Source organism: Erythrolamprus reginae, chromosome 9 (assembly GCF_031021105.1).
Source record: "Erythrolamprus reginae isolate rEryReg1 chromosome 9, rEryReg1.hap1, whole genome shotgun sequence".
In the NCBI taxonomy this organism is placed as follows: domain Eukaryota; kingdom Metazoa; phylum Chordata; class Lepidosauria; order Squamata; family Dipsadidae; genus Erythrolamprus; species Erythrolamprus reginae.
In genome coordinates this window covers 50,817,478-50,840,246 of record NC_091958.1, presented here as the reverse complement: position 1 = coordinate 50,840,246, position 22,769 = coordinate 50,817,478, and the positions used below count along the sequence as shown (strand labels likewise).

At 43.1% G+C, this 22,769-nt stretch overlaps 1 protein-coding gene across 1 annotated transcript in view; it reads left to right on the top strand.

The window, feature by feature from the left end:
* Positions 1–22,769, top strand: part of TECPR1 (tectonin beta-propeller repeat containing 1) — a 45,789-nt gene that overhangs the window by 19,920 nt on the left and 3,100 nt on the right. Inside the window, exons 11-24 of the mRNA XM_070761254.1 lie at positions 1,822–1,967; positions 3,127–3,282; positions 4,551–4,700; positions 5,807–5,964; positions 7,664–7,791; positions 8,426–8,528; positions 10,133–10,229; positions 10,312–10,391; positions 11,188–11,244; positions 13,953–14,127; positions 17,826–17,961; positions 18,121–18,213; positions 20,756–20,862; positions 21,928–22,047. Of these exons, the coding sequence (XP_070617355.1) occupies positions 1,822–1,967; positions 3,127–3,282; positions 4,551–4,700; positions 5,807–5,964; positions 7,664–7,791; positions 8,426–8,528; positions 10,133–10,229; positions 10,312–10,391; positions 11,188–11,244; positions 13,953–14,127; positions 17,826–17,961; positions 18,121–18,213; positions 20,756–20,862; positions 21,928–22,047 (1,706 nt within the window). The remainder of the gene's footprint in view (positions 1–1,821; positions 1,968–3,126; positions 3,283–4,550; positions 4,701–5,806; positions 5,965–7,663; positions 7,792–8,425; positions 8,529–10,132; positions 10,230–10,311; positions 10,392–11,187; positions 11,245–13,952; positions 14,128–17,825; positions 17,962–18,120; positions 18,214–20,755; positions 20,863–21,927; positions 22,048–22,769) is intronic.

The following is a 22,769-nucleotide window of genomic DNA, read 5'->3' as shown; positions in this document are numbered from 1 at the left end:
GTAGGAATTCTAATCTCTGGGGGGAGCTGGTTCCAGAGGGCCGGGGCCGCCACAGAGAAGGCTTTCTGTCGTCGCTCCACTGCTACCGATTTCCCCATACTTTATAGTAGTCTGGATCTTTTTGTCCTCTTAATTCTTGTGCTTAGAAACTTATATGCCACTCCATAGTGCTTTTACAGCCCTCTCTAAGTGGTTTACAGAGTCAGCCTATTTGCCCCCAACAAAACAGCATAGAAATCTAATTATTAAATAGAGATTACGATACAGTGATACCTTGTCTTACAAACTTAATTGTTTCCGGGAGGAGGTTCGTAAGGTGAAATGTTCATAAGACGAAACAATGTTTCCCATAGGAATCAATGGAAAAGTGATTAATGCGTGCAAGCCCAAAATTCACCCCTTTTTCCAGCCGAAGCACCCGTTTTTGCACTGGTGGGATTCCCCTGAGGCTCCCCTCCATGGGAAACCCCACCTCCGGACTTCCACATTTTTGCGCTGGTGGGATTTCGCTGAGGCTCCCCTCACTGGGAAACCCCACCTCCGGACTTCCGTTGCCAGCGAAGCGCCCGTTTTTGCGATGCTGGGATTCCCCTGCTGGGATTCCCCTGCAGCATGGCAAAAACGCGGAAGTCCGAAGGTGGGGTTTCCCATGGAGGGGAGCCTCAGGGGAATCCCACCAGCGCAAAAATGGGCGCTTCGCTGGAAAGGAAAGGTCCGGAAGAGGGACTTCCCAACGAGGGAAGCCTTCGCCTGGAAGTCCGGAGCTACCTTTGAAAAGTGTTCGGAAACTTCAGATCATGCAGAATGCAGCTGCGAGAGCAATCATGGGCTTTCCCAAATATGCCCATGTTACACCAACACTCCGCAGTCTGCATTGGTTGCCGATCAATTTCCGGTCACAATTCAAAGTGTTGGTTATGACCTATAAAGCCCTTCATGGCATTGGACCAGAATATCTCCGGGACCGCCTTCTGCTGCACGAATCCCAGCGACCAGTTAGGTCCCACAGAGTTGGCCTTCTCCGGGTCCCGTCAACCAAACAGTGTCGCTTGGCGGGACCCAGGGAAGAGCCTTCTCTGTGGCAGCCCCGGCCCTCTGGAACCAACTCCCCCCAGAGATTAGAATTGTCCCCACCCTCCTTGCCTTTCGTAAGCTGCTTAAAACCCACCTCTGCCGCCAGGCATGGGGGAACTGAGATACATTTTCCCCCTAGGCCTTTAAAATTCTATGCATGGTATGTCTGTATGTATGATTGTTTTTTATATAATGGGTTTTAACTGTTTTTAGTATTGGATTATACTGTTTTGTTACTGTTGTTAGCCGCCCCGAGTCTGCGGAGAGGGGCGGCATACAATCCAATAGATAGATAGATAGATAGATAGATAGATAGATAGATAGATAGATAGATAGATAGATAGATAGATAGATAGATAGATAGATAGATAGATAGATAGATAGATAGATAGAAATATAAATAAGTAGGTAGGTAGGTAAGTAAGTAAGTAAGTAAGTAAGTAAGTAAGTAAGTAAGTAAGTAAGTAAGTAAATAAAATAAAATAAAATAAAATAAAATAATAAAATAAATAATCCCAGCGGCGGCAGCGGGTTCGTAAAGTGACAATAGTTCGGAAGACGAGGCAAAAAAATCTTAAACCCTGTGTTCGTATCTTGAAAAGTTTGTATGATGAGGGGTTCGTAAGACGAGGTATCGCTGTATGTGTAAATGCTATTGATAAAATAATTGAGAAGCCCTGGTTTCAGGAAAGAACCAAAGGAAATGCTTGATGGGGAATTCTCTGTCCCCCCCCTCCTCTGTTACAGCTTTAACCTCCTGCGCTCAATCCTTGGCGCTTTCCATCAGCCCCAGCCATGCTGCCCAATGGAGGAAGCAGATCTTTCGCCAGCTGTCGGAAAGGACCCACCGAGAGTTGGACAACTTCAGACATTACGAGCAGGCGGTGGAGCAAGTAAATTGGGAAGAGGGCGTGACGGGGGTTAATTTGCAATTCTACCGTTCAAATGTTTGGCACCAAAATGTCTTCAAAGGAGAACTTTTAGAACAGTGTTTCCCAACCTTGGCCACTTGAAGATATCTGGACTTCAACTCCCAGAATTCCCCAGCCAGCATTTGCTGGCTGGGGAATTCTGGGAGTTGAAGTCCAAGTATCTTCAAGTAGCCAAGGTTGGGAAACACTGCTTTAGAAGGCAGAATCAGATTTGGTCTAGTGGTTTAAGGCACCAAGCTAGAAACCAAGGAGATGATGAGTTCTAGTCTTTACTTCAGGCACGAAATCCAGCTGGGGGATTTGGGGCCAATCACTAGGAAACGTGAAAGACGGCTAGGTGAAAGACGGCTAGGTGATTTTGGGCCAATCACTGGGAGACTGTGAGTTCTAGTCCTGTCTTAGGCTCAAAAGACCAACTAGGCGACTTTGGCCCAATCACTGGGAGACTGTGAGTTCCAGTCCCGCCTTATGCATGAAAGACAGCTAGATGATTTTAGCCCAATCGCTAGGAGACTGTGAGTTCTAGTCCCACCTTAGACATGAAAGACAGCTAGATGATTTTGGGCCAATCGCTAGGAGACTGTGAGTTCTAGTCCCGCCTTAGGCTCAAAAGACCAACTAGGCGACTTTGGGCCAATCACTAGGAGACTGTGAGTTCTAGTCCCGCCTTAGGCATGAATGCCAATTAGGTGATTCTGGGCCAGTCACTGTCTTTCTCAGCCCGACCCACCTTACAAGGCTGTTGTGGAGAAAATAGGAGGAGGAAAATGTTGTAAGCCGCCCTAAGTCTCCAGAGAAGGACGGCCTAAAAATCTAAATAATAAAATCAATCAATCAATCAATCGATAAACGAGTGACCCGTGTTCCTCCTCCCCCCATCATGGAAGAATGATGAGAGGGGGAAAGGAACATGGGTCACTCGTTTATCGATTGATTGATCGATCGATTGATTTTATAATTTAGATTTCTAGGCCAATTAAAGATCTAGATTTCTAGATCTTTGAAACGCCCCCTCCTCCTTCGAAATAGAATTAATCCACGAAAGCCACTAGATCGAAGGGTGGCACTGAGTTTTCCTCTTAGCGGATCCTGACGGAACGATGGGTTTTGCCTCTTCCAGTCCGTCTGGGTCAAAACCGGAACTTTGCAGTGGTGGAGAAGTTGGAAGCCCTACCGTTGGGTCGACGTCCAGGTGGCCCTAGAACAATTCACCGCCAACGACGGCACCCGCGACAGCATCCTCTTCGTCTACTACACGCACAACGAGGAAAAGAAGGTAGGCGTGTCCGAGCCGCCGGGGTGTGTGGGTTACATTCGCACCCAGTTCTTGATCCCAATTTGACCCAAAAAATTTTATTTTCTTTTTATTCAACTAAGACACTAACTACTTATTGTGAAAGACGTTTAATGTTATATATACTGCTCAAAAAAAAAAGAAAAAAGGAACACTTAAACAACACAATATAACTCCAAGTAAATCAAACTGTCCACTTAGGAAGCAACACTGATTGACAATCAACTTCACCTGCTGTTGTGCACATTCAACTTTGTACAGAACAAAGTATTCAGTGAGAATATTTCAATTCACTCAGATCTAGGATATGGACAGTTTGATTTCACAGAAGTTTGATTTACTTGGAGTTATATTGTGTTGTTTAAGTGTTCCCTTTATTTTTTTTTGAGCAGTGTATTCTATTCTATTCCATTGTATTTCATTCTTTAAGATGGCATGGATTTCAATTCCCAGGATTTTCCAGTCGAGCATGAGCTAAACTCTTTTCTAGTGTCTCCCATGTTCCATTTTTTTTTAAAAAAAGCTGTGCTTTAGGGGTAGTGATTTCTGACAGTCTCAAAATGGGTGAGCAGTGTGGTCGGGGGGTAGGAAAAGCAAGTAGGATGCTTGGCTGCATAGCTAGAGGTATAACAAGCAGGAAGAGGGAGATTGTGATCCCCTTATATTGAGCGCTGGTGAGACCACATTTGGAAGACTGTGTTCAGTTCTGGAGACCTCACCTACAAAAAGATATTGACAAAATTGAACGGGTCCAAAGACGGGCTACAAGAATGGTGGAAGGTCTTAAGCATAAAACGTATCAGGAAAGACTTCATGAACTCCATCTGTATAGTCTGGAGGACAGAAGGAAAGGGGGGGGGGGACATGATCGAAACATTTAAATATATTAAAGGGTTAAATAAGGTCCAGGAGGGAAGTGTTTTTAATAGGAAAGTGAACACAAGAACAAGGGGGCACAATCTGAAGTTAGTTGGGGGAAAGATCAAAGGCAACATGAGAAAATATTATTTTACTGAAAGAGTAGTAGATCCTTGGAACAAACTTCCAGCAGACGTGGTTGGTAAATCCACACTAACTGAATTTAAACATGCCTGGGATAAACATATATCCATTGTAAGATAAAATACAGGAAATAGTATAAGGGCAGACTAGATGGACCATGAGGTCTTTTCCTGCCGTCAGTCTTCTATGTTTCTGTTTCTATGTTTCTTTAGAAGATCTCATTTTGACATGGTCTCTGTGTTCCCCAGTACATCCACATGTTCCTCAACGAAGTCACCATCCTGGTTGAGATTCTGAACGAGGCCAAACATTCGTTCGCTCTCTACACTCCAGAGAGGACCAAGCAACGGTGGCCCGTCCGTCTAGCTGCCACCACCGAACAAGAAATGCATGATTGGGTATGTTTAGAGATGTGTTCCAAAGAATAGAATAGAATAGAATAGAATAGAATAGAATAGAATAGAATAGAATTTTTATTGGCCAAGTGTGATCGCACACACAAGGAATTTGTCTTGGTGCAGATGCTCTCAACGTACATAAAATAAAATATACATTTGTCAAGAATCATGTGGTGCGACACTTAATGATTGTCATAGGGGTCAAATAAGCAATGAAGAAGCAATATTAATAAAAATCTTAGGATATAAGCAACAAGTTACAGTCGTACAGTCAACATGGGAGGAAATGGGTGAAAGGAATGATGAGAAAAACTAGTAGAATAGAAGTGCAGATTTAGTAGAAAGTCTGACAGTGTTGAGGGAATTATTTGTTTAGTAGAGTGAGGGCGTTTGGGAAAAAACTGTTCTTGTGTCTAGTTGTCTTGGTGTGCAGTGCTCTGTAGCGACGTTTTGAGGGTAGGCGTTGAAACAGTTTGTGTCCAGGATGTGAGGGGTCAGTAAACAGTAGAGACCTTCAAGTTGCCAAGGTTGGGAAATACTGGTATAGAGCACTGGTGAGACCACATTTGGAATATTCTGTTCAGTTCTGGAGACCTCACCTACAAAAAGATGTGGATAAAATTGAACGGGTCCAAAGACGGGCTACAAGAATGGTGGAAGGTCTTAAGCATAAAACGTATCAGGAAAGACTTCATGAACTCAATCTGTCTAGTCTGGAGGACAGAAGGGAAAGGGAAGACATGATTGAAACAATTAAATATGTGAAAGGGTTAAATAAGGTTCAGGAGGGAAGTGTTTTTAATAGGAAAGTGAACACAAGAACAAAGGGGCACAACCTGAAGTTAGTTGGGGGAAAGATCAGAAGCAACGTGGGAAAATATTACTTGACTGAAAGAGTAGTAGATGCTTGGAACAAACTTCCAGCAGGCGTGGTTGGTAAATCCACAGTCACTGAATTTAAACATACCTGGGAGAAACATAGATCCATCCCAAGATAAAATACAGGAAATAGTATCAGGGCAGACTAGATGGACCAGGAGGTCTTTTTCTGCCCGTCAATCTTCTACGTTTCTATGTCTCTTCACCAATCCCTTTGTGTCTCCCAGCTGGCACTATTGAACATGTCGTGTTGTGAGGGCCGGCAGCTCCTGGGCCCCCCTTCTCCCGAAGCCATTTGGTCGCTGACCTGCAAAGGCGACATCTTTGTGAGCGAGCCCAGCCCTGACCTGGAGGCGCTAACACACCCGATGCCTTGTGATCAAATGTGAGTAACCTGACCTCAAACCTCCCTTGGTGATTTGGGAACCAAGAAATCTCTCTCTCTTTTGGAGACTCTAGCACCATATGATGGGGTGGCGATGAACCAAGGGACAGCTGTCAGGGCAATGATTTAAGAGCTGACCAGCTGCTGCAATGATACAGAGGGATAGAATCAAGATCACGTGAAGCGTTAATAACACTTTACAAGGCCTTGCTAAGGCCACACTTGGAATACTGCATTCAGTTTTGGTCACCACGATGCAAAAAGGATGTTGAGACTCTAGAAAGAGTGCAGAGAAGAGCAACAAAGATGATTAGGGGACTGGAGGCTGAAACATATGAAGAACAGTTGCAGGAACTGGGCATGGCTAGTTTGATGAAAAGAAGAACCGTGGGAGACATGATAGCAGTGTTCCAATATCTCAGGGGTTGCCACAAAGAAGAAGGAATCAACCTATTCTCCAAGGCACCTGAGGGTAGAACAAGAAGCAATGGGTGGAAACTAAACAAGGAGAGAAGTAACTTAGAACTAAGGAAAAATTTCCTGACAGTCAGAACTGTTGCCTCCAGAAGTTGTGAATGCTCCAACACTGGAATTTTTAAAGCAGATGTTAGACAGCAATTTGTCTGAAGTAGTGTAGGGTTTCCTGCCTAAGCAGGGGGTTGTACTAGAAGACCTCCAAGGTCCCTTCCAACTCTGTTGTTGTTATTGTTGTTGTTGTTATTATTATGTCAGTGCAACACAGCAAACGAGATCACTATGCTGGATTTCGTATTTCATCACCAGTCGGGCGCTTCCCAAGCACCTAGGACTGCGTGATGTAGCGGCGAATTATGTTTGCCGATCCCAGTAAAGCGGCCTTTTGCAATTGACAGATGGAGATTTTGTCAATTCCAATGGTTTTCAAATGTCCGCTGAGATCCTTTGGCACTGCGCCCAGCGTGCCAAGGACCACTGGGACCACTTTCACTGGCTTATGCCAGAGTCGTTGCAGCTCGATTTTTAGATCTTCGTATTTCACTAATTTCTCTAGCTGCTTCTCCTCTATTCTTTTGTCTCCTGGGATTGCGATGTCGATGATCCATACTTTCTTTTTCTCCACGATCACAATGTCTGGTGTGTTATGCTTCAGAATTCGGTCAGTCTGAAGTCGGAAGTCCCACAGTAGCTTTGCTTGCTCATTTTCGACCACTTTTTCGGGCTTATGATCCCACCAGTCCAGTTCTTTGCCACTGGTAAATGGTAGTTCCGGCACAAGTTCCAGTGGATCATCTGTGCCACAGCATCATGTCTATGCTTGTAGTCAGTCTGTGCGATCTTTTTGCAGCAGCTGAGTATGTGATCGATTATTTCATCTGTTTCTTTACAGAGTTATTATATTATTATTATTATTATTATTATTATTATTATTATTATTATTATTATTATTATTATTATTATTATTAAAGTTTGGGGGCTAGTATCACTTTAAGAGCCTGTTTGGGCATCTCTCTCTCTCCATGTGTGCTTCCATGCTGTAAATGCTGTTTGTTTAAGATCTGACTAAAGTATGTATATGTATATAGTCTTTCTAGATAAAAACCACTATTCAAAATACAAGCCGCTGTTTGCTGTATTTGCTACTGGGTTGTCTCACGTAGTAAATACTGTGTGCACTTAGACAGCAGAGATTATTAGAATGAGTGGACCGTTCTCCTTGTAGGTTTTGGCGCCAAGTCGGGGGTCATCTTCGCCTGATTGAATGCAACAGCGATGGCATTGTGTGGGGAGTGGGTTATGACCACACCGCCTGGATTTACACAGGTGGTTACGGAGGAAGTTTCTTGTCAGGTAAGAAATATCCCTTCCGGTCAATCCTCCTTCAGTTGAACGTGGGGAGAGAATCCCTACCAATTTTACAAGAATGTCTGGGCTATCTCTCTCTCTCTCACTCACCCAGAACAGCGTTTTTCAAGCTTAGCCATTTTAAGATATGCGGACTTCAACTCCCAGAATTCATGTTGGCTGGGGAATTCTGGGAGTTGAAGTCCTCCTCTAAAATTCCATGTGATTTACTAATATCCTACACTGCTCAAAAAAAATAAAGGGAACACTCAAAGAATACATCCTAGATCTGAATGAATGAAATATTCTCATTGAATACTTTATTCTGTGCAAAGTTGAACAGCAGGTGAAATTGCTTGTCGATCAGTGTAGCTTCCTAAGTGGACAGTTTGATTTCACAGAAGTTTGATTTACCTAGAGTTATATTGTGTTGTTTAAGTGCTCCCTTTATTTTTTTTTTGAGCAATGTATATTAATTGATTAGGGTGCTGTACTTCAACCATCCTGTACCCTTGCTGTAATTCAATTCGTGTTAATATTTTGAGTTTTGCGGTGGAAGAGAATCGTTCGATCATAATTCGAAAAAGCAAGAAAGGAAAACGAAATAGAGGAGTAATTTTCATGGCTTGGCTTAAAACAGGCTTGGCAGGCAGCCCCGAGAACATTCATCCACAGACCGATGTGAAGAGCATCTATATTTATGAAAATCAGCGGTGGAATCCTGTCACGGGCTACAGCAACAGGTAGGAAAAGCAGACAGGCAAAAATTCTTCTTTTTCCTAGCCCAGGGGTAGGCAAAGTTGGCTCTTCTATGATATGTGGACTTCAACTCCCAGAATTCTTGAGCTAGCATGATTGGCTCAGGAATTCTGGGAGTTGTAGTCCACAAGTCATAGAAGAGCCAACTTTGCCTACCCCTATCCTAGCCTATTGCAGCAAGAATTATGCTACCTGGTCATTTTCATCATCATCATCATTTTTTAATGACCCCATAATCCCTTGTTTGGAGTGGAGTCTGGGGAACTGAATGGAGTTGAGTCTTTGAATGGCCCATTGCCCTTCCTGTCGCCAGTGTGGAGTTATTTTTTTCAGCAGATATTTATTTATTGCATTTATATGCCGCTCAATCCAGAACGGACTCTGGATGGCTAACAACAGTCATAAATACAAGTAAAAAGGGCAATAAATACATCAATAAAATCTGCATTAAAATCTAAAATCCATAAAAAACTACAATATCATAAAAAACCATATATACTGCTCAACAAAATAAAGGGAACACTCAAAGAACACATCCTAGATCTGAACGGATGAAATATTCTCATTGAATACTTTGTTCTGTACAAAGTTGAATATGTGCACAACAGCAGGTGAAATTGATTGTCAATCAGTGTTTATTTACTTATTAATTAGATTTGTATGCTGCCCCTCTCCGCAGACTGTTGCTTCCTAAGTGGACAGTTTGATTTCACAGAAGTTTGATTTACTTGGAGTTATGTTGTATTCTGTTGTTTAAGCCAGTGATTTTCAACCTTTTTTGAGCCACGGCACATTTTTTACATTTACAAAACCCTGGGGTATATTGGGGGGGCGGGGGGGCGGGGGGGGGGGCTAAAAAAAGTTTGGACAAAAAAAATTTCATCCCTTTCGCTCTATTTCTCTCTCCCTCCCTTTCTCTCCCTTCTTTTTTTCCTCTCTCCATCCCTCTTTCTTTCTCCCTTCCTTCCTCTCTTTTTTGCTCTCTTTCTCCCTCCCTCCCTCTATGTCTTTCTCTCTCCCAGCTTCCCTCCCTCCCTCTCTCTCTCTCTCTTGCTCTCTCTTGCTTTCTTTCTCCCTTGTTATCTTTCTCTCTCTCTTGTTTTCTTTTTCTCTCTCTCTCTTGCTTTCTTTCTTTCTCTCTCTCTTTCTTTCTCTCTCTCTTGTTTACTTTCTCTCAATTTCTTTCTCTCTCTCTCTCTCTTTCTTTCTTTCTCTCTCTCTTCTTTTCTTTCTCTCTCTGAGTTTCGCGGCACACCTGACCATGTCTCACGGCACACTAGTGTGCCGTGGCACACTGGTTGAAAAACACTGGTTTAAGCGTTCCCTTTATTTTGGGGGGCAGTGTATATATTCTCATTGTGCCCAGGGACACACATATCTGCGTCTACCCAGGATTGAACTCACAGCCTCCTGATTGTGAGGCAAGAGTTTCACCTCTAGGCCGCTGCACTACTCAGCCTGGTCATTTTCATATCCTTAAAAAAATAAACATCTGTCCATTTGTGTTTTTGCTTCATTTTTTTCCGGCAAATATCCTTCACCCAAACAAGGCAGATGTGTTGAATTTTGCACCTGTTTGCGTTAACAGAGGCCTGCCGACTGACCGGTATATGTGGAGCGATGCGTCCGGCTTGCGTGAATGTACCAAAGCTAACACCAAGACCCCGTCACCGCAGTGGTCCTGGGTAAGTGGACTTGCTCTGTGGCCCTTGGTATCGATAAAGGAGAAATAGTTGTTAATAGTTCGTTTTTCTCTCTGCCCCGCAGGTGACTGACTGGGCCATCGATTTCAGCGTTTCGGGCGGGACCGACCGAGAAGGTTGGCAGTACGCAGCAGACTTTCCTGCGTAAGAATGTTGGTCTTCTCTTCTCCTCCCTATAAGTAACTGGGTTAGATCCAGGTTCCGACCAGTTCTGGAGAAACAGTAGCGGAAATTTTGAATATTTATTTATTTAGTTCAATTTTTATGCCGCCCAACCTCCTAAGGACTCTGGGCGGCTCACAACAAAGAGAACATACATTATTAATATTAGAAGAACAGTTTAAAAACAATTTAAAACCCACAATAAATTATTATTATTATTATTATTATTATTATTATTATTATTATTATTATTATTATTATTATTGAAACATAGAAGTCTGACGACAGAAAAAGACCTCATGGTCCATCTAGTCTGCCCTTATACTATTTCCTGTATTTTATCTTAGGAAGGATCTATGTTTATCCCAGGCATGTTTAAATTCAGTTACTGTGGATTTATCTACCACGTCTGCTGGAAGTTTGTTCCAAGGATCTACTACTCTTTCAGTAAAATAATATTTTCTCATGTTGCTTTTGATCTTTCCCCCAACTAACTTCAGATTATTTATTAGATTTGTATGCCGCCCCTCTCCGTAGACTCGGGATGGCTCACAGCAATAATAAAAACAGTGTACAATAACAAATCTAATATTTAAAAATATCTAAAAACCCATAATTTAAAAAAGAAATACACACCAACATACCATACATAAACTATATAGGCATGGGAGAGATGTCTCAATTCCCCCATGTCTGACGGCAGAGGTGGGTTTTAGACTAGCAGACCTCCGAGGTCCCCTTCTAATTTCTGCTATTCTGTCCTTCTCTGTCCGAACAGGTCTTATCACGGCTACAAGACAATGAAAGACTTTGTGCGCCGGCGACGCTGGGCCAGGTAACCTTTCGCAAAAGCATCTCTGAGGTCCATTTTTAAAGCGTGTCCTCCCCTCCCCTTCTCTTCATTCTCCTCTCGGTTGTTATTATTTATAGAAACATAGAAGTCTGACGGCAGAAAAAGACCTCATGGTCCATCTAGTCTGCCCTTATACTATTTTCTGTATTTTATCTTAGGATGGATATGTGTTTATCCCAGGCATGTTCAAATTCAGTTACTGTGGATTTATCTACCACATCTGCTGGAAGTTTGTTCCAAGGATCTACTACTCTTTCAGTAAAATAATATTTTCTCATGTTGCTTTTGATCTTTCCCCCAACTAACTTCAGATTGTGTCCCCTTGTTCTTGTGTTCACTTTCCTATTAAAAACACTTCCCTCCTGGACCTTATTTAACCCTTTAATATATTTAAATGTTTCGATCATGTCCCCCCTTTTCCTTCTGTCCTCCAGACTATACAGATTGAGTTCATTAAGTTTTTCCTGATATGTTTTATGCTTAAGACCTTCCACCATTCTTGTAGCCTGTCTTTGGACCCATTCAATTTTGTCAATATCTTTTTGTAGGTGAGGTCTCCAGAACTGAACACAGTATTCCAAATGGGGTCTCACCAGCATTCTATATAGTGGGATCATAATCTCCCTCTTCCTGCTTGTTATACCTCTATTATTATTCTTATTTATTGGATTTGTATGCCGCCCCTCTCCGTAGACTCTGGGCGGCTAACAACAATGATAAGAAACAACATGCAACAATCCAATTTAATAAAACAACTAAAACCCCTTATTATAAAAACCAAACATACACACAAACATACCATACATAACTTGTAATGGCCTAGGGGGAAGGAATATCCTAACTCCCCCATGCCTGGCGACAAAGGTGGGTCTTGAGTAATTTGTGAAAGACAAGGAGGGTGGGGGCCGTTCTAATCTCTGGGGGGAGTTGATTCCAGAGGGTCGGGGCCACCACAGAGAAGGCTCTTCCCCTGGGTCCTGCCAAACGACATTGTTTGGTTGACGGGACCCAGAGAAGGCCAACTCTGTGGGACCTTATCAGCCGCTGGGATTCGTGTGGTAGAAGGTGGTTCCGGAGGTACTCTGGCCCAATGCCATGTAGGGCTTTAAAGGTTTTGTTATTTCTTTAAAACATCGGACGCCATTCCAAACACAACAGTTTGCTTTGGCTGAAAAGTGACAAGGCCGATAAAACGATAAGCAACCAGGTTTTTCCTCGCTGGGCCTTTTTACGCCTCAGTTGGGAGAGCAATTTTTTACCTCAGCGAACACCACGTCGGGGGGAAGAAAGGCCTAAAACTGGGAGCAGTGGTTGATCCCGTTTCCATTATGCGCAAAGTTATGTTTTGTTTGGATCGTGGCTTGGCTGAATAAATGGCACGGGGACAGTAAGATGTACATCATAGCTCGTTTGTTCTTTCATTCACTGAGGGCTGTTTATGGAATGTTTTTCTGAAAAAAGCCAATGAATTATTCCGCCAGGGTGCAATTGGCTGAGGGCCATTCCTTAAGTTTTGATAAAAGAGAGTATTTGTAGCTTGGGGTTGACCCGAGGGGTCTGGGCTTCGTGGTTTTCTTGTAGACGTTTCATAACCCAACTAGGTAACATCATCAGTGCTAGAAGGAGGAGGGGAAAAAATAGAAAGGAGGAGGAGGAAGAGGAGGGAGGGGAAGAAATAGAGAGGAGGAGGAAGAGAAGATAGGAGCAGGAGGGAGAAGGAAGAGGGGAAGAAATAGGAGGAAGAGGAGAAGAGAGAAGGAGAGAAGAGGGGAAGAAATAGAAAAGAGGAGGAGGAAGAGGAGGAGGAGGGAGAAGGGGAAGAAATAGAGAGGAAGAGGAGAAGATAAGAGCAGGAGGGAGAAGGAAGAGGGGAAGATGGGAAAAGAAGGAGTAGAGAGAAGGAAGAGGGGAAGAAATAGAGAGGAGGAGGAGGAAGAGGAGAAGATAGAAGGAGGGAGAAGAGGGGAAGAAATAGAAAAGAGGAGAAAGAGGAGAAGATAGTAGGAGGAAGAGGAGGAAGAGAGAGAAGAAGGAAGAGGGGAAGAAATAGAAAGGAGGAAGAGGAAAAAACAGGAGGAGGAGGAAGAGGAGACGATAGTAGGAGGAAGATTAGGAAGAGAGAGAAGGAAAAAGGAAGATGAGAAGAAATAGAAAAGAGGAGAAGATAGTAGGAGGAAGAGGAGGAAGAGGGAGAAGGAGAAGGAAGAGGGGAAGAAAGAGAGGAGGAGGAGGAGGAGGAAAAAACAGGAGGAGGAGGAAGAGGAGAAGAAATAGAAAAGAGGAGGAAGAGGATAAGATAGGAGGAGGAAGAGAGAGAAGGAGAAGGAAGAGGGGAAGGAAGAGAGGAGGAAGAGGAGAAGATAGGAGGAAGAGGAGGAGGAGACAGAAGGAGAAGGAAGAGGGGAAGAAGTAGAAAGGAAGAGAAGACAGGAGGAGGACTGTAGAGTCGTTGATGATCCCTGAGCTTGGTAGGTTTTTTTGCAGAGGTTACATTACCCAACTAGGTAACATCATCAGTGCCAGAAGGGGAGTGGGGTTTGTAGAGCGGAAGAGGAAGATGGCAACAACTTTGATATCCTTGTTGCTCCCTGAGCTCAGTATTCATCTTGCCAGACGTCTCATTACCCAAACAGGTAACATTATCAGAGCTGGAAATGTGCCTCACATCCTTTTCTTTTTTCAATTCCCAGGAAATGTAAAATGGTCACCAGTGGGCCCTGGCTGGAAGGGCCTCCCATCGCTTTGCGAGATGTTTCTATCATGTCCCACCCTCCTGGGTCGAAGGATGAGTTCGCTCCTCTTTGGGCCATTAGCGACAAGGGAGATGTGTTGTGCCGGCTGCAAGTGTCACCCAAAAACCCAGCGGTAAAAACTTTTCTCTTCTTCGATAGTGTTTTATTAAATTTTCCGATTAAAGTTCTGCTTACACACATGTGCTAGTCGTTCCTGACACTAGGGGGCGATGCTCATCTCTGTTTCAAGGTCAAAGAGCCAGTGTTGTGCAAAGACCTCTTCGTGGTCATGTGGCTCACATGACTAAATGCCAAAGGCGCATGGGATGCTTTTATCTTCCCACCAAAGTTGTAATATTTTTTAAAGTACAGGGTTCCCTCGATTTTTGCGGGTTCGAACTTTGCGAATAGCCTATACCACGGTTTTTTTAAAAATACTAATTAAAAAATACTTCATGGGTTATTTTCTATACCACGTTTTTTCCCGCCCGATGACATCATACGTCATCGCCAAACTAATAATTTTTGCAAATAAATAATAAAAATAATAATTATTGTTAATAAATAATTCTGTTTATTAATATCAGGATCACTAAGTGTCTTATTCAATGGTGAGTACCAGTAATAATGGTGAGTAAATGGTTGCTAAGGGAATGGGAAATGGTAATTTAGGGGTTTAAAGTGTTAAGGGAAGGCTTGTGATACTATCCATAGCCACAAATGGTGTATTTACTTCCGCATCTCTACTTCGCGGAAATTCGACTTTCGCGGGTGGTCTCGGAACGCATCCCCCGCGAAAATCAAGGGAACACTGTATACTGCTCAGAAAAATAAAGGGAACGCTCAAATAACACATCCTAGATCTGAATGAGTGAAATATTGAATACTTTGTTCTGTACAACATTCACAACATTGAATGTGTAGTTTTACACACTGTTATTTAATCTATCCTTGTACTATGCCTATTGATTTATCAATCCCAAAAATCGTAGATCAGATTTAGCATGTTAATGCTTATGACGTTAATCACATTGATATTTAATTCGCACTTACCTCTATTGTACAATTCTAAGAATTCACGTTTATATCACCTCTATACTACTAATCTCAATTTGTTTTATTTTTCTTATTCAGCCGTGCCAAATTTTTTAAAAATCTGTTTCATCCTTTTCTCTTAGTCGCAGTGTTAACCCATTCATATCCGCCACTTCCGCCCCTCTCCGCGTATTCAGAGAGGGGGGGCATACAAATCTAATAAATTATTATTATTATTATTATTATTTTATTCTTAACCATTAAATTGCTAGGAGCCATATCATTCTTCCATAAGTGTTGGTTATGACCTATAAAGCCCTTCATGGCACCGGACCAGAATACCTCCGGGACCGCCTTCTGCCGCACGAATCCCAGCAACCAGTTAGGTCCCGCAGAGTTGGCCTTCTCCGGGTCCCGTCAACTAAGCAATGTCGTTTGGCGGGATCCAGGAGAAGAGCCTTCTCTGTGGCGGCCCCGACCCTCTGGAACCAACTCCCCCCAGTTATCAGAATTGCCCCCACCCTCCTTGCCTTTCGTAAGCTCCTTAAAACCCACCTCTGTCATCAGGCTTGGGGGAATTGAGACTTTCTCTCCCCCTAGGCTTATAAAATGTATGCATGGTACGTTAGTATGTATGATTGGTTTCTAAATTGGGGTTTTAAATTAACTTAAACTTAAATATTAGATTTGTTTACATAGTATTATTGCTGCTGTTAGCCAGTATATGTCAGTATATGTATTATGAGATACGGGTTGTTTTTATCTATATTTTGATCTATTATACTCAGTAAAAACATTTCTGGGGAGGGTTTTTTTTGGGGGGGGGGGTAATTTTTTCCCCCTTCTCCAATTACATGTACAGAAAAAAGAAAATACCATTAATTTTAAGTCACATTACAATGTATCATTTTTACAGTTTCGGTATACATAGCTTAACCAATGCTACCTCCTTAACATTTGACATCTGAACAAAAATAATTACTCCAATTCCTTATATAATAACAAAAAAAAATGTTAGCCAATATACATTTTAGGCTGTTACTATTCTTAATCACATCTAATTAATTAGGCCATAATGCTTCAATTTTCTCAAAATCTCCTCCATATCAATTTTCACGTATTATTTTAAACTCTCTTCCATAATAAATGCCCTTTAGAATGAAAGAAAAGAAAAAAAAACATGAAAAGAAAAGAAAAGGAGCAAAAATTTCTAATTATCTCCAACACAGTATTTGAATTAAAATCCAACCATTGCTAAAAAAATAGTTTAAAAATATATGGGAGGGGGGCACAAAAAAAGAAACCCACCAAATAGTATGTCTCAAATATCGCCAAAACAGTAAACCAAATTTTAATAGAATAGAATAGAATTTTTATTGGCCAAGTGTGATTGGACACACAAGGAATTATTTGTCTTGGTGCATATGCTCTCAACGTACATAAAATAAAATATACATTTGTCAAGAATCATGTGGTACAACACTTAATGATTGTCATAGGGGTCAAATAAGTAATGAAGAAGCAATATTAATAAAAATATTAGGATATAAGCAACAAGTTACAGTCATACAGTCAACGTGGGAGGAAATGGGTGATAGGAATGATGAGAAAAACTAGTAGAATAGAAGTGCAGATTTAGTAGAAAGTCTGACAGTGTTGAGGGAATTATTTGTTTAGTAGAGTGATGGCGTTCGGGGAAAAACTGTTCTTGTGTCTAGTTGTCTTGGTGTGCAGGGCTCTGTAGCGACGTTTTGAGGGTAGGAGTTTGTGTCCAGGATGTGAGGGGTCAGTCAATATTTTCCCCGCCCTCTTTTTGACTCGTGCAGTATACAGGTCCTCAATGGAAGGCAGGTTGGCAGCAATTGCTTTTTCTGCAATTCTGATTATCCTAAAAAAACCTAATTAAAAATAAATAATCGGTAAAAATACAAAATAAAAAATGGGAATGAAAGAAATTTAAAAAATAACAAGGCAAGAAAATGAAAGATTTTTTTTTTAAAAAGGAAGAACAAAACCAGAACTGAACACTCCATACACTCATCATACCCTACTCTAGTTGTAACACTTTCAATCTATAACACTTTCGATCCAGTAGAATCATCCTACCCTATTCTGGAAAAGAAATAAAAAAAGTCACTGTAATTCCAGTGAAATCATCTTCCCTACTCAGATTATAACATTTCTGATTTTAACTCCAATTTAATTGCTTTTATTTGTTTGTTTGTTTGTTTGTTTATTTGATTGATTGATTGATTGATTGATTGATTGATTTGTATGCCGCAGACTCGGGGCAGCTCCCAACAATAATAAAAAACACAATGTATCACAAATCTAATATTAAAAAGTCTCTGAAAACCCCTTATTTAAAAAACCAGACACACACACAAACATACCATGCATAAATTGTATAGGCCTAGGGGGAGATGTCTCAATTCCCCCATGCCTGACGACAGAGGTGGGTTTTAAGGAGCTTACGAAAGGCAAGGAGGGTGGGGGCAACTCTGATCTTTGGGGGGGAGTTGGTTCCAGAGGGTCGGGGCCGCCACAGAGAAGGCTCTTCCCCTGGGTCCCGCCAGACGACGTTTAGTCTACGGGACCCGGAGAAGACACACTCTGTGGGACCTAACTGGTCGCTGGGATTCGTGCAGCAGAAGGCGGTCTCGGAGATATCCTGGTCCGACGCCATGAAGGGCTTTATAGGTCATAACCAACACTTTGAATTGTTTCTGTTAACCATAACAGAAGTTCACCTTTGGAAGTCCTGCAAGACTCAAAGGCTTTCCTCCCCCCAAACAGGGCACTTCTTGGCTCCATGTGGGAACAGACCAACCCTTCGTTTCAGTCACCATAGGAATGTTTCACCAAGTCTGGGCTGTCGCCCAAGATGGCTCGGCGTTCTGTCGTGGTTCGGTGTCTTCGAAAAAACCAGAAGGTGAGTTTTTTAAGCCGGTCGAGAGTGACGATGGAAGGGACGGAAACGAATCAGTTTGTATTTCAGTGGCTGCCTTAATTCGATGAATTCAAATAAATAACAAGTAAGATAGTTATTCTTGTTCGTTTTACTTCTTTCTGGTTTTCTGGGAATATCCAGGCGAATGCTGGTACCACGTTCCTTCGCCACAGAAGCAGAAGTTAAAGCAAGTCTCCGTGGGACGAACGGCTGTGCTGGCTGTGGATAAAAATGGTGAGGAGGGAATCCTGTGTTCCTGGTTGGGGTTTGGGGTTTTTTTTATGGTGGTTTTTAAAACAAAACAAAAAAATCTGGTTTCTTTGAGAGGCTGGTCAGTTTTGCAAGCGCTCCATTGGAAAGGAAGTGCAGTGACATTTTAAAAAGTATCACTGAACAATAGGTAATTGCTTTTGTTTAGGAACTGAATTGTTAACTTTGCATTCATTAGCAATTGTTAATAAGTTATAACAGAACTGGGGGGAAATGACTTATGGACCAGTCTTCAACAATTATTTATTGAACACAGTGAAACTTAGACACAAGAAAGAATGATGTTTCTTCTACACTCCCTATTTTTCTACATGATCTCCATCCTGTGTTATGTCCTGTCAGTAACACTCCTTGTTCTGGTCACGAAGCTATTTCTGCACTGTAATGGCCTCACTCTCTGTGCCCGGCGACTAACCGTACTTCTGTTGATTGCAGATTCTCCATAAACTCTACACAAACGTTGGTGAATGTTCCCAACAGTTTCTTTCTCCGCAGTGAGAAATTTAGTGACACACTGCTTGTAACGTACATCACTTACAGATGCCATTTCGAAACACTGCTGCAGCTACATTCTCTGTCTGAAGAAACATAAAATCTACACATGCACTCCTGACAATTCACAAATAATGTACAGTGATACCTCGTCTTATGAACTTAATTGGTTCCGGGATGAGGTTCTTAAGGTGAAAAGTTTGTAAAACGAAACAATGTTTCCCATAGGAATCAATGGAAAAGCGATTAAGGTGTGCAAGCCCAAAACTCACCCCTTTTGCCAACCGAAGCGCCTGTTTTTGTGCTACTGGGATTCCCCTGAGGCTCCCCTCCATGGGAAACCCCACCTCCAGATTTCCGTGTTTTTGTGATGCTGCAGGGGAATCCCAGCAGCACAAAAACGGGTGCTTTGCTGGCAATGGAAGTCCAGAGGTGGGGTTTCCCAGCAAGGGGAGCCTCAGCAAAATTGTAGCATCACAAAAACATGGAAGTCCTCAAAACCCCACCTCCGGACTTCCGTGTTTTTGTGATGCTGCAATTTCGCTGAGGCTCCCCTCGCTGGGAAACCCCACCTCTGGACTTCCGTTGCCAGCGAAGCACCCATTTTTGCTCTGCTGGGATTCCCCTGCAGCATTGCAAAAACACGGAAGTCCGAAGGTGGGGTTTCCCATGGAGGGGAGCCTCAGGGGAATCCCAACAGCGCAAAAACGGGCGCTTCACTGGCAACAGAAGTCCAGAGGCGGGGCATCCCAGTGGCGGCGGCTTGGGTTTGTAAGGTGAAAACAGTTTGGAAGAAGAGGCAAAAAAATCTTAAACCCTGGGTTTGTATCTCGAAAAGTTTGTATGACGAGGGGTTTGTAAGATGAGGTATCACTGTATATCCAAAGTTTTGCATTTGTACCATTACTGTAGGCTGTATTGGTGCATTACTTTCTGGGCGACCCTTATACAATGTGCCAAGAACACGTTATCCCTGTGTGTGATCTTCCCAACAGGCTTCCAACAAGCAAAATCAATGGGGAAAGCTGAATTCACTTAATGACCACATGATGTACTTAATAACTTCCATGATTCCCTTAACGGTGGCAAAAAAAGGTCCCCTTAACAACTCTCTTGGCAACGAAAATTAATTTTGGTCATAAATTGAGGCCACCTGTTGTTCTGCCGGGCTCTCTGGTAGGAGCCTCCCGAAAATTCAAGGGTACAAATTTCAGACACACACATGTTTGAAAATTCAAAACAATGTTCTTTATCCCAAAATTCAAAATAAACTAAGCACTCTTTTTGTATTGCAAAGAGCACTCGTCCCAAAACAACCGGGTAGTCTGTACAATTTCCCTTAAGCAGTCATTAAGTACTTAGCTAGCAGCTGTGAAGAAACTTCACACCCCTTCTTCTTCCAACGAAGTGAGACACACACACACACACATTGCTCTGCTTTGTTTTCCACGGCATGAAAAACCAAAAAAGTCCAGAAAACACAGGATTCCTGACAAACTCCGATCAGATATTCTTCCACAACGGCCAAACCCACATGCTGCTATTTATAGCAGCAGCCCTAATTACTGGAGCCCCACCCAAACACAGGTGGCCTCCCTTATTTCCTGTAATATGTTCTTACTTGGTCTCTTCTACGCATAATTCTGCGCTTGCGTGGGTCCAAAACGTCTTCATCTGAATCAATGGAAGATAAGGGAGATTGACTGCCTGGGCTGTGTGCCAAGCCCTCCTCTGCCGAGTCACTCCCACCTTCTTCTTCGTCCGAGGAAACTGCACTACCTGACTCTGTCGGCAATAAAACAGGCCTATGACATGTTGATGTTTCCCCTGCATCCGCTTCCACATTCCTTGGGGCAAGAGCTGGGCCAGAGCCAACCACAACACCTGTGCTGGATTATAACTGAGCCAGCTCTCTTGTGTACAAAGACATACAAGGAATAAGATGGCTGACAAGTATAGGTGAGTTTATTTCTGCCTGGTTTGAAATTTCTCAACGCCGTCTTTTCTTTTATAGGTAATCTGTGGTTTCGTGCTGGAATCACGCCGAGTTACCCTCAAGGATCTAGTTGGGAACACATTTCAAACAACGTCCGTAAAGTTTCTGTTGGCCCCTTGGATCAGGTATGGCAGTGATGGTGAACCATTTTTGGCAGCCCCTCCCTTACGACACCAGGTTGCAACGCCTCGGTCTCTTCAGCCTTGAAAGGCGGTGTTTAAGGGGTGACTTGATCGAAGGGTATAAAATCATGCATGGGATAGAAAAGGTGGATAGAGAAAAATTATTTTCTCTATCACACAATACTAGGGCGAGAGGGCCCTCCCTAAAGCTCATAGGTAAGAAAGTGAGGACAAATAAAGGGAAATATTTTTTCCCCCAGAGGGTCCTTGGTTTATGAAATTTCCTTCCAGAAGAGGTCGTGACAGCTGTCAGCCTGGAGAGCTTCAAGGCAGGATTAGACAGATTCATGGATGTCAAATGTATCATAGGTCGTTATTGAAACGGATGTCCATGTGCTGCCACTATGTTGGTTGAGGCAGGCAGGGTTCCCTTGGGTCCTATTTGTTGGGGATCAAGGGGAAAGGGAGGGTCTTGCCTTCCCTTTCTACTCAAGATCCCCATGGACAATTGGGGGGCCACTGTGTGACACAGAATGCTGGACTCGATGGCTGCTATTTATAGCAGCCTCACTAATTACCACAGCCCCACCCAACCACAGGTGGCCTCATTTTCTTTGATAATAATCTCTCAGTTGTTGTTGCCTATGCATCGTTCTCCACATGCGTGGCTGCATCGTTAACTCTTGTTCCAAATCCAAGGAGGAGCTAGAGAATTGATCTCCTTCTGAGCTGTCTGCCCCACTCTCCTCCTCCCTGTCACTCATGTCTTCTTGGTCAGAGGAGCCTTCATCAGCAGATTCCACCGGGAGAAAAATAGGCCTGCGGCATGTGGATGTCTCCCCCACATCCACAGTCCTTGGGGCAGGAGCTGGGCCAGAGCTAACCACAACACCAAGGTAGACATTTTATGATTGAAAAATATCCTGACAGGCTGCCATTTTGTGAAAACACCTCCGCCATCTTCTCCCCATTCAAAATTCCCGAAAGAAAGTCGGTCTTTCATGTGGGCATTACCTGTTCATGCAAGGTGGCTTGTAATGCCTCTTCTATTATTATTATTTATTTTAGGTCTGGGTGATAGCTGACAAAGTCCAAGGAAGTCACAGCCTGAGCTGTGGAACTGTCTGCCACCGGACCGGGGTCCAGCCTCTGGAACCCAAGGGGACCTCTTGGGACTACGGCATTGGGGTGAGTTTAAAAAAAATAATCACACAAACATTGGTTCCTTCCGTAATCCAGAGAGCTCTATAAGCAGAAGAGATGCGGTTCTTTTCGGATCAAGCCGGGATGGTGAACCTATGGCACACGTGCCATAGATGGCATGCACAGCCTCTCTGCGGGCATCACAGCCGTCGCCCCAACCTAGCTCCACCACGCTTGCGCGCGCACTTCCTACAATTAAGTGGTCTTTAGATCTCTGCCGCGCATGTAGGGCAGTAGTGGGCCGCTACCATAATAGTCAGGTGCTCCATTCCGGTAGCGATTTTCAGTTTGTGTGCACAGTTGCGCATCCCCGACATGCGCATATACACCCCCGTGTGAGATTTTGTTTCTGTGCGTGCACAACAAGCAAAATTTCATGTAAAGATGCTCAGCAATTTTGGCAATTTTTGCCGGGTTTTTTCTTCCATGCATGAAAATCGCCAAAAATCTCGCTCTTGTGCGCCTCCTCGTGCGAGATTTCACTTGCTGCGCATGCATGGAAAGCTACATCTTGCGCCGACGTTAGCGCCGAAGAGGAAACTGTCAGTGATGCAGAGGCCGCTCGCATTGCGTTTTGCGATGCGAGACGTGGTTGGTAAATCCACAGTAACTGAATGTAAACATGCCTGGGATAAAAATAGATCTGTGCTAAGATAAAATACAGGAAATAGTATAAGGGCAGACTAGATGGACCATGAGGTCTTTTT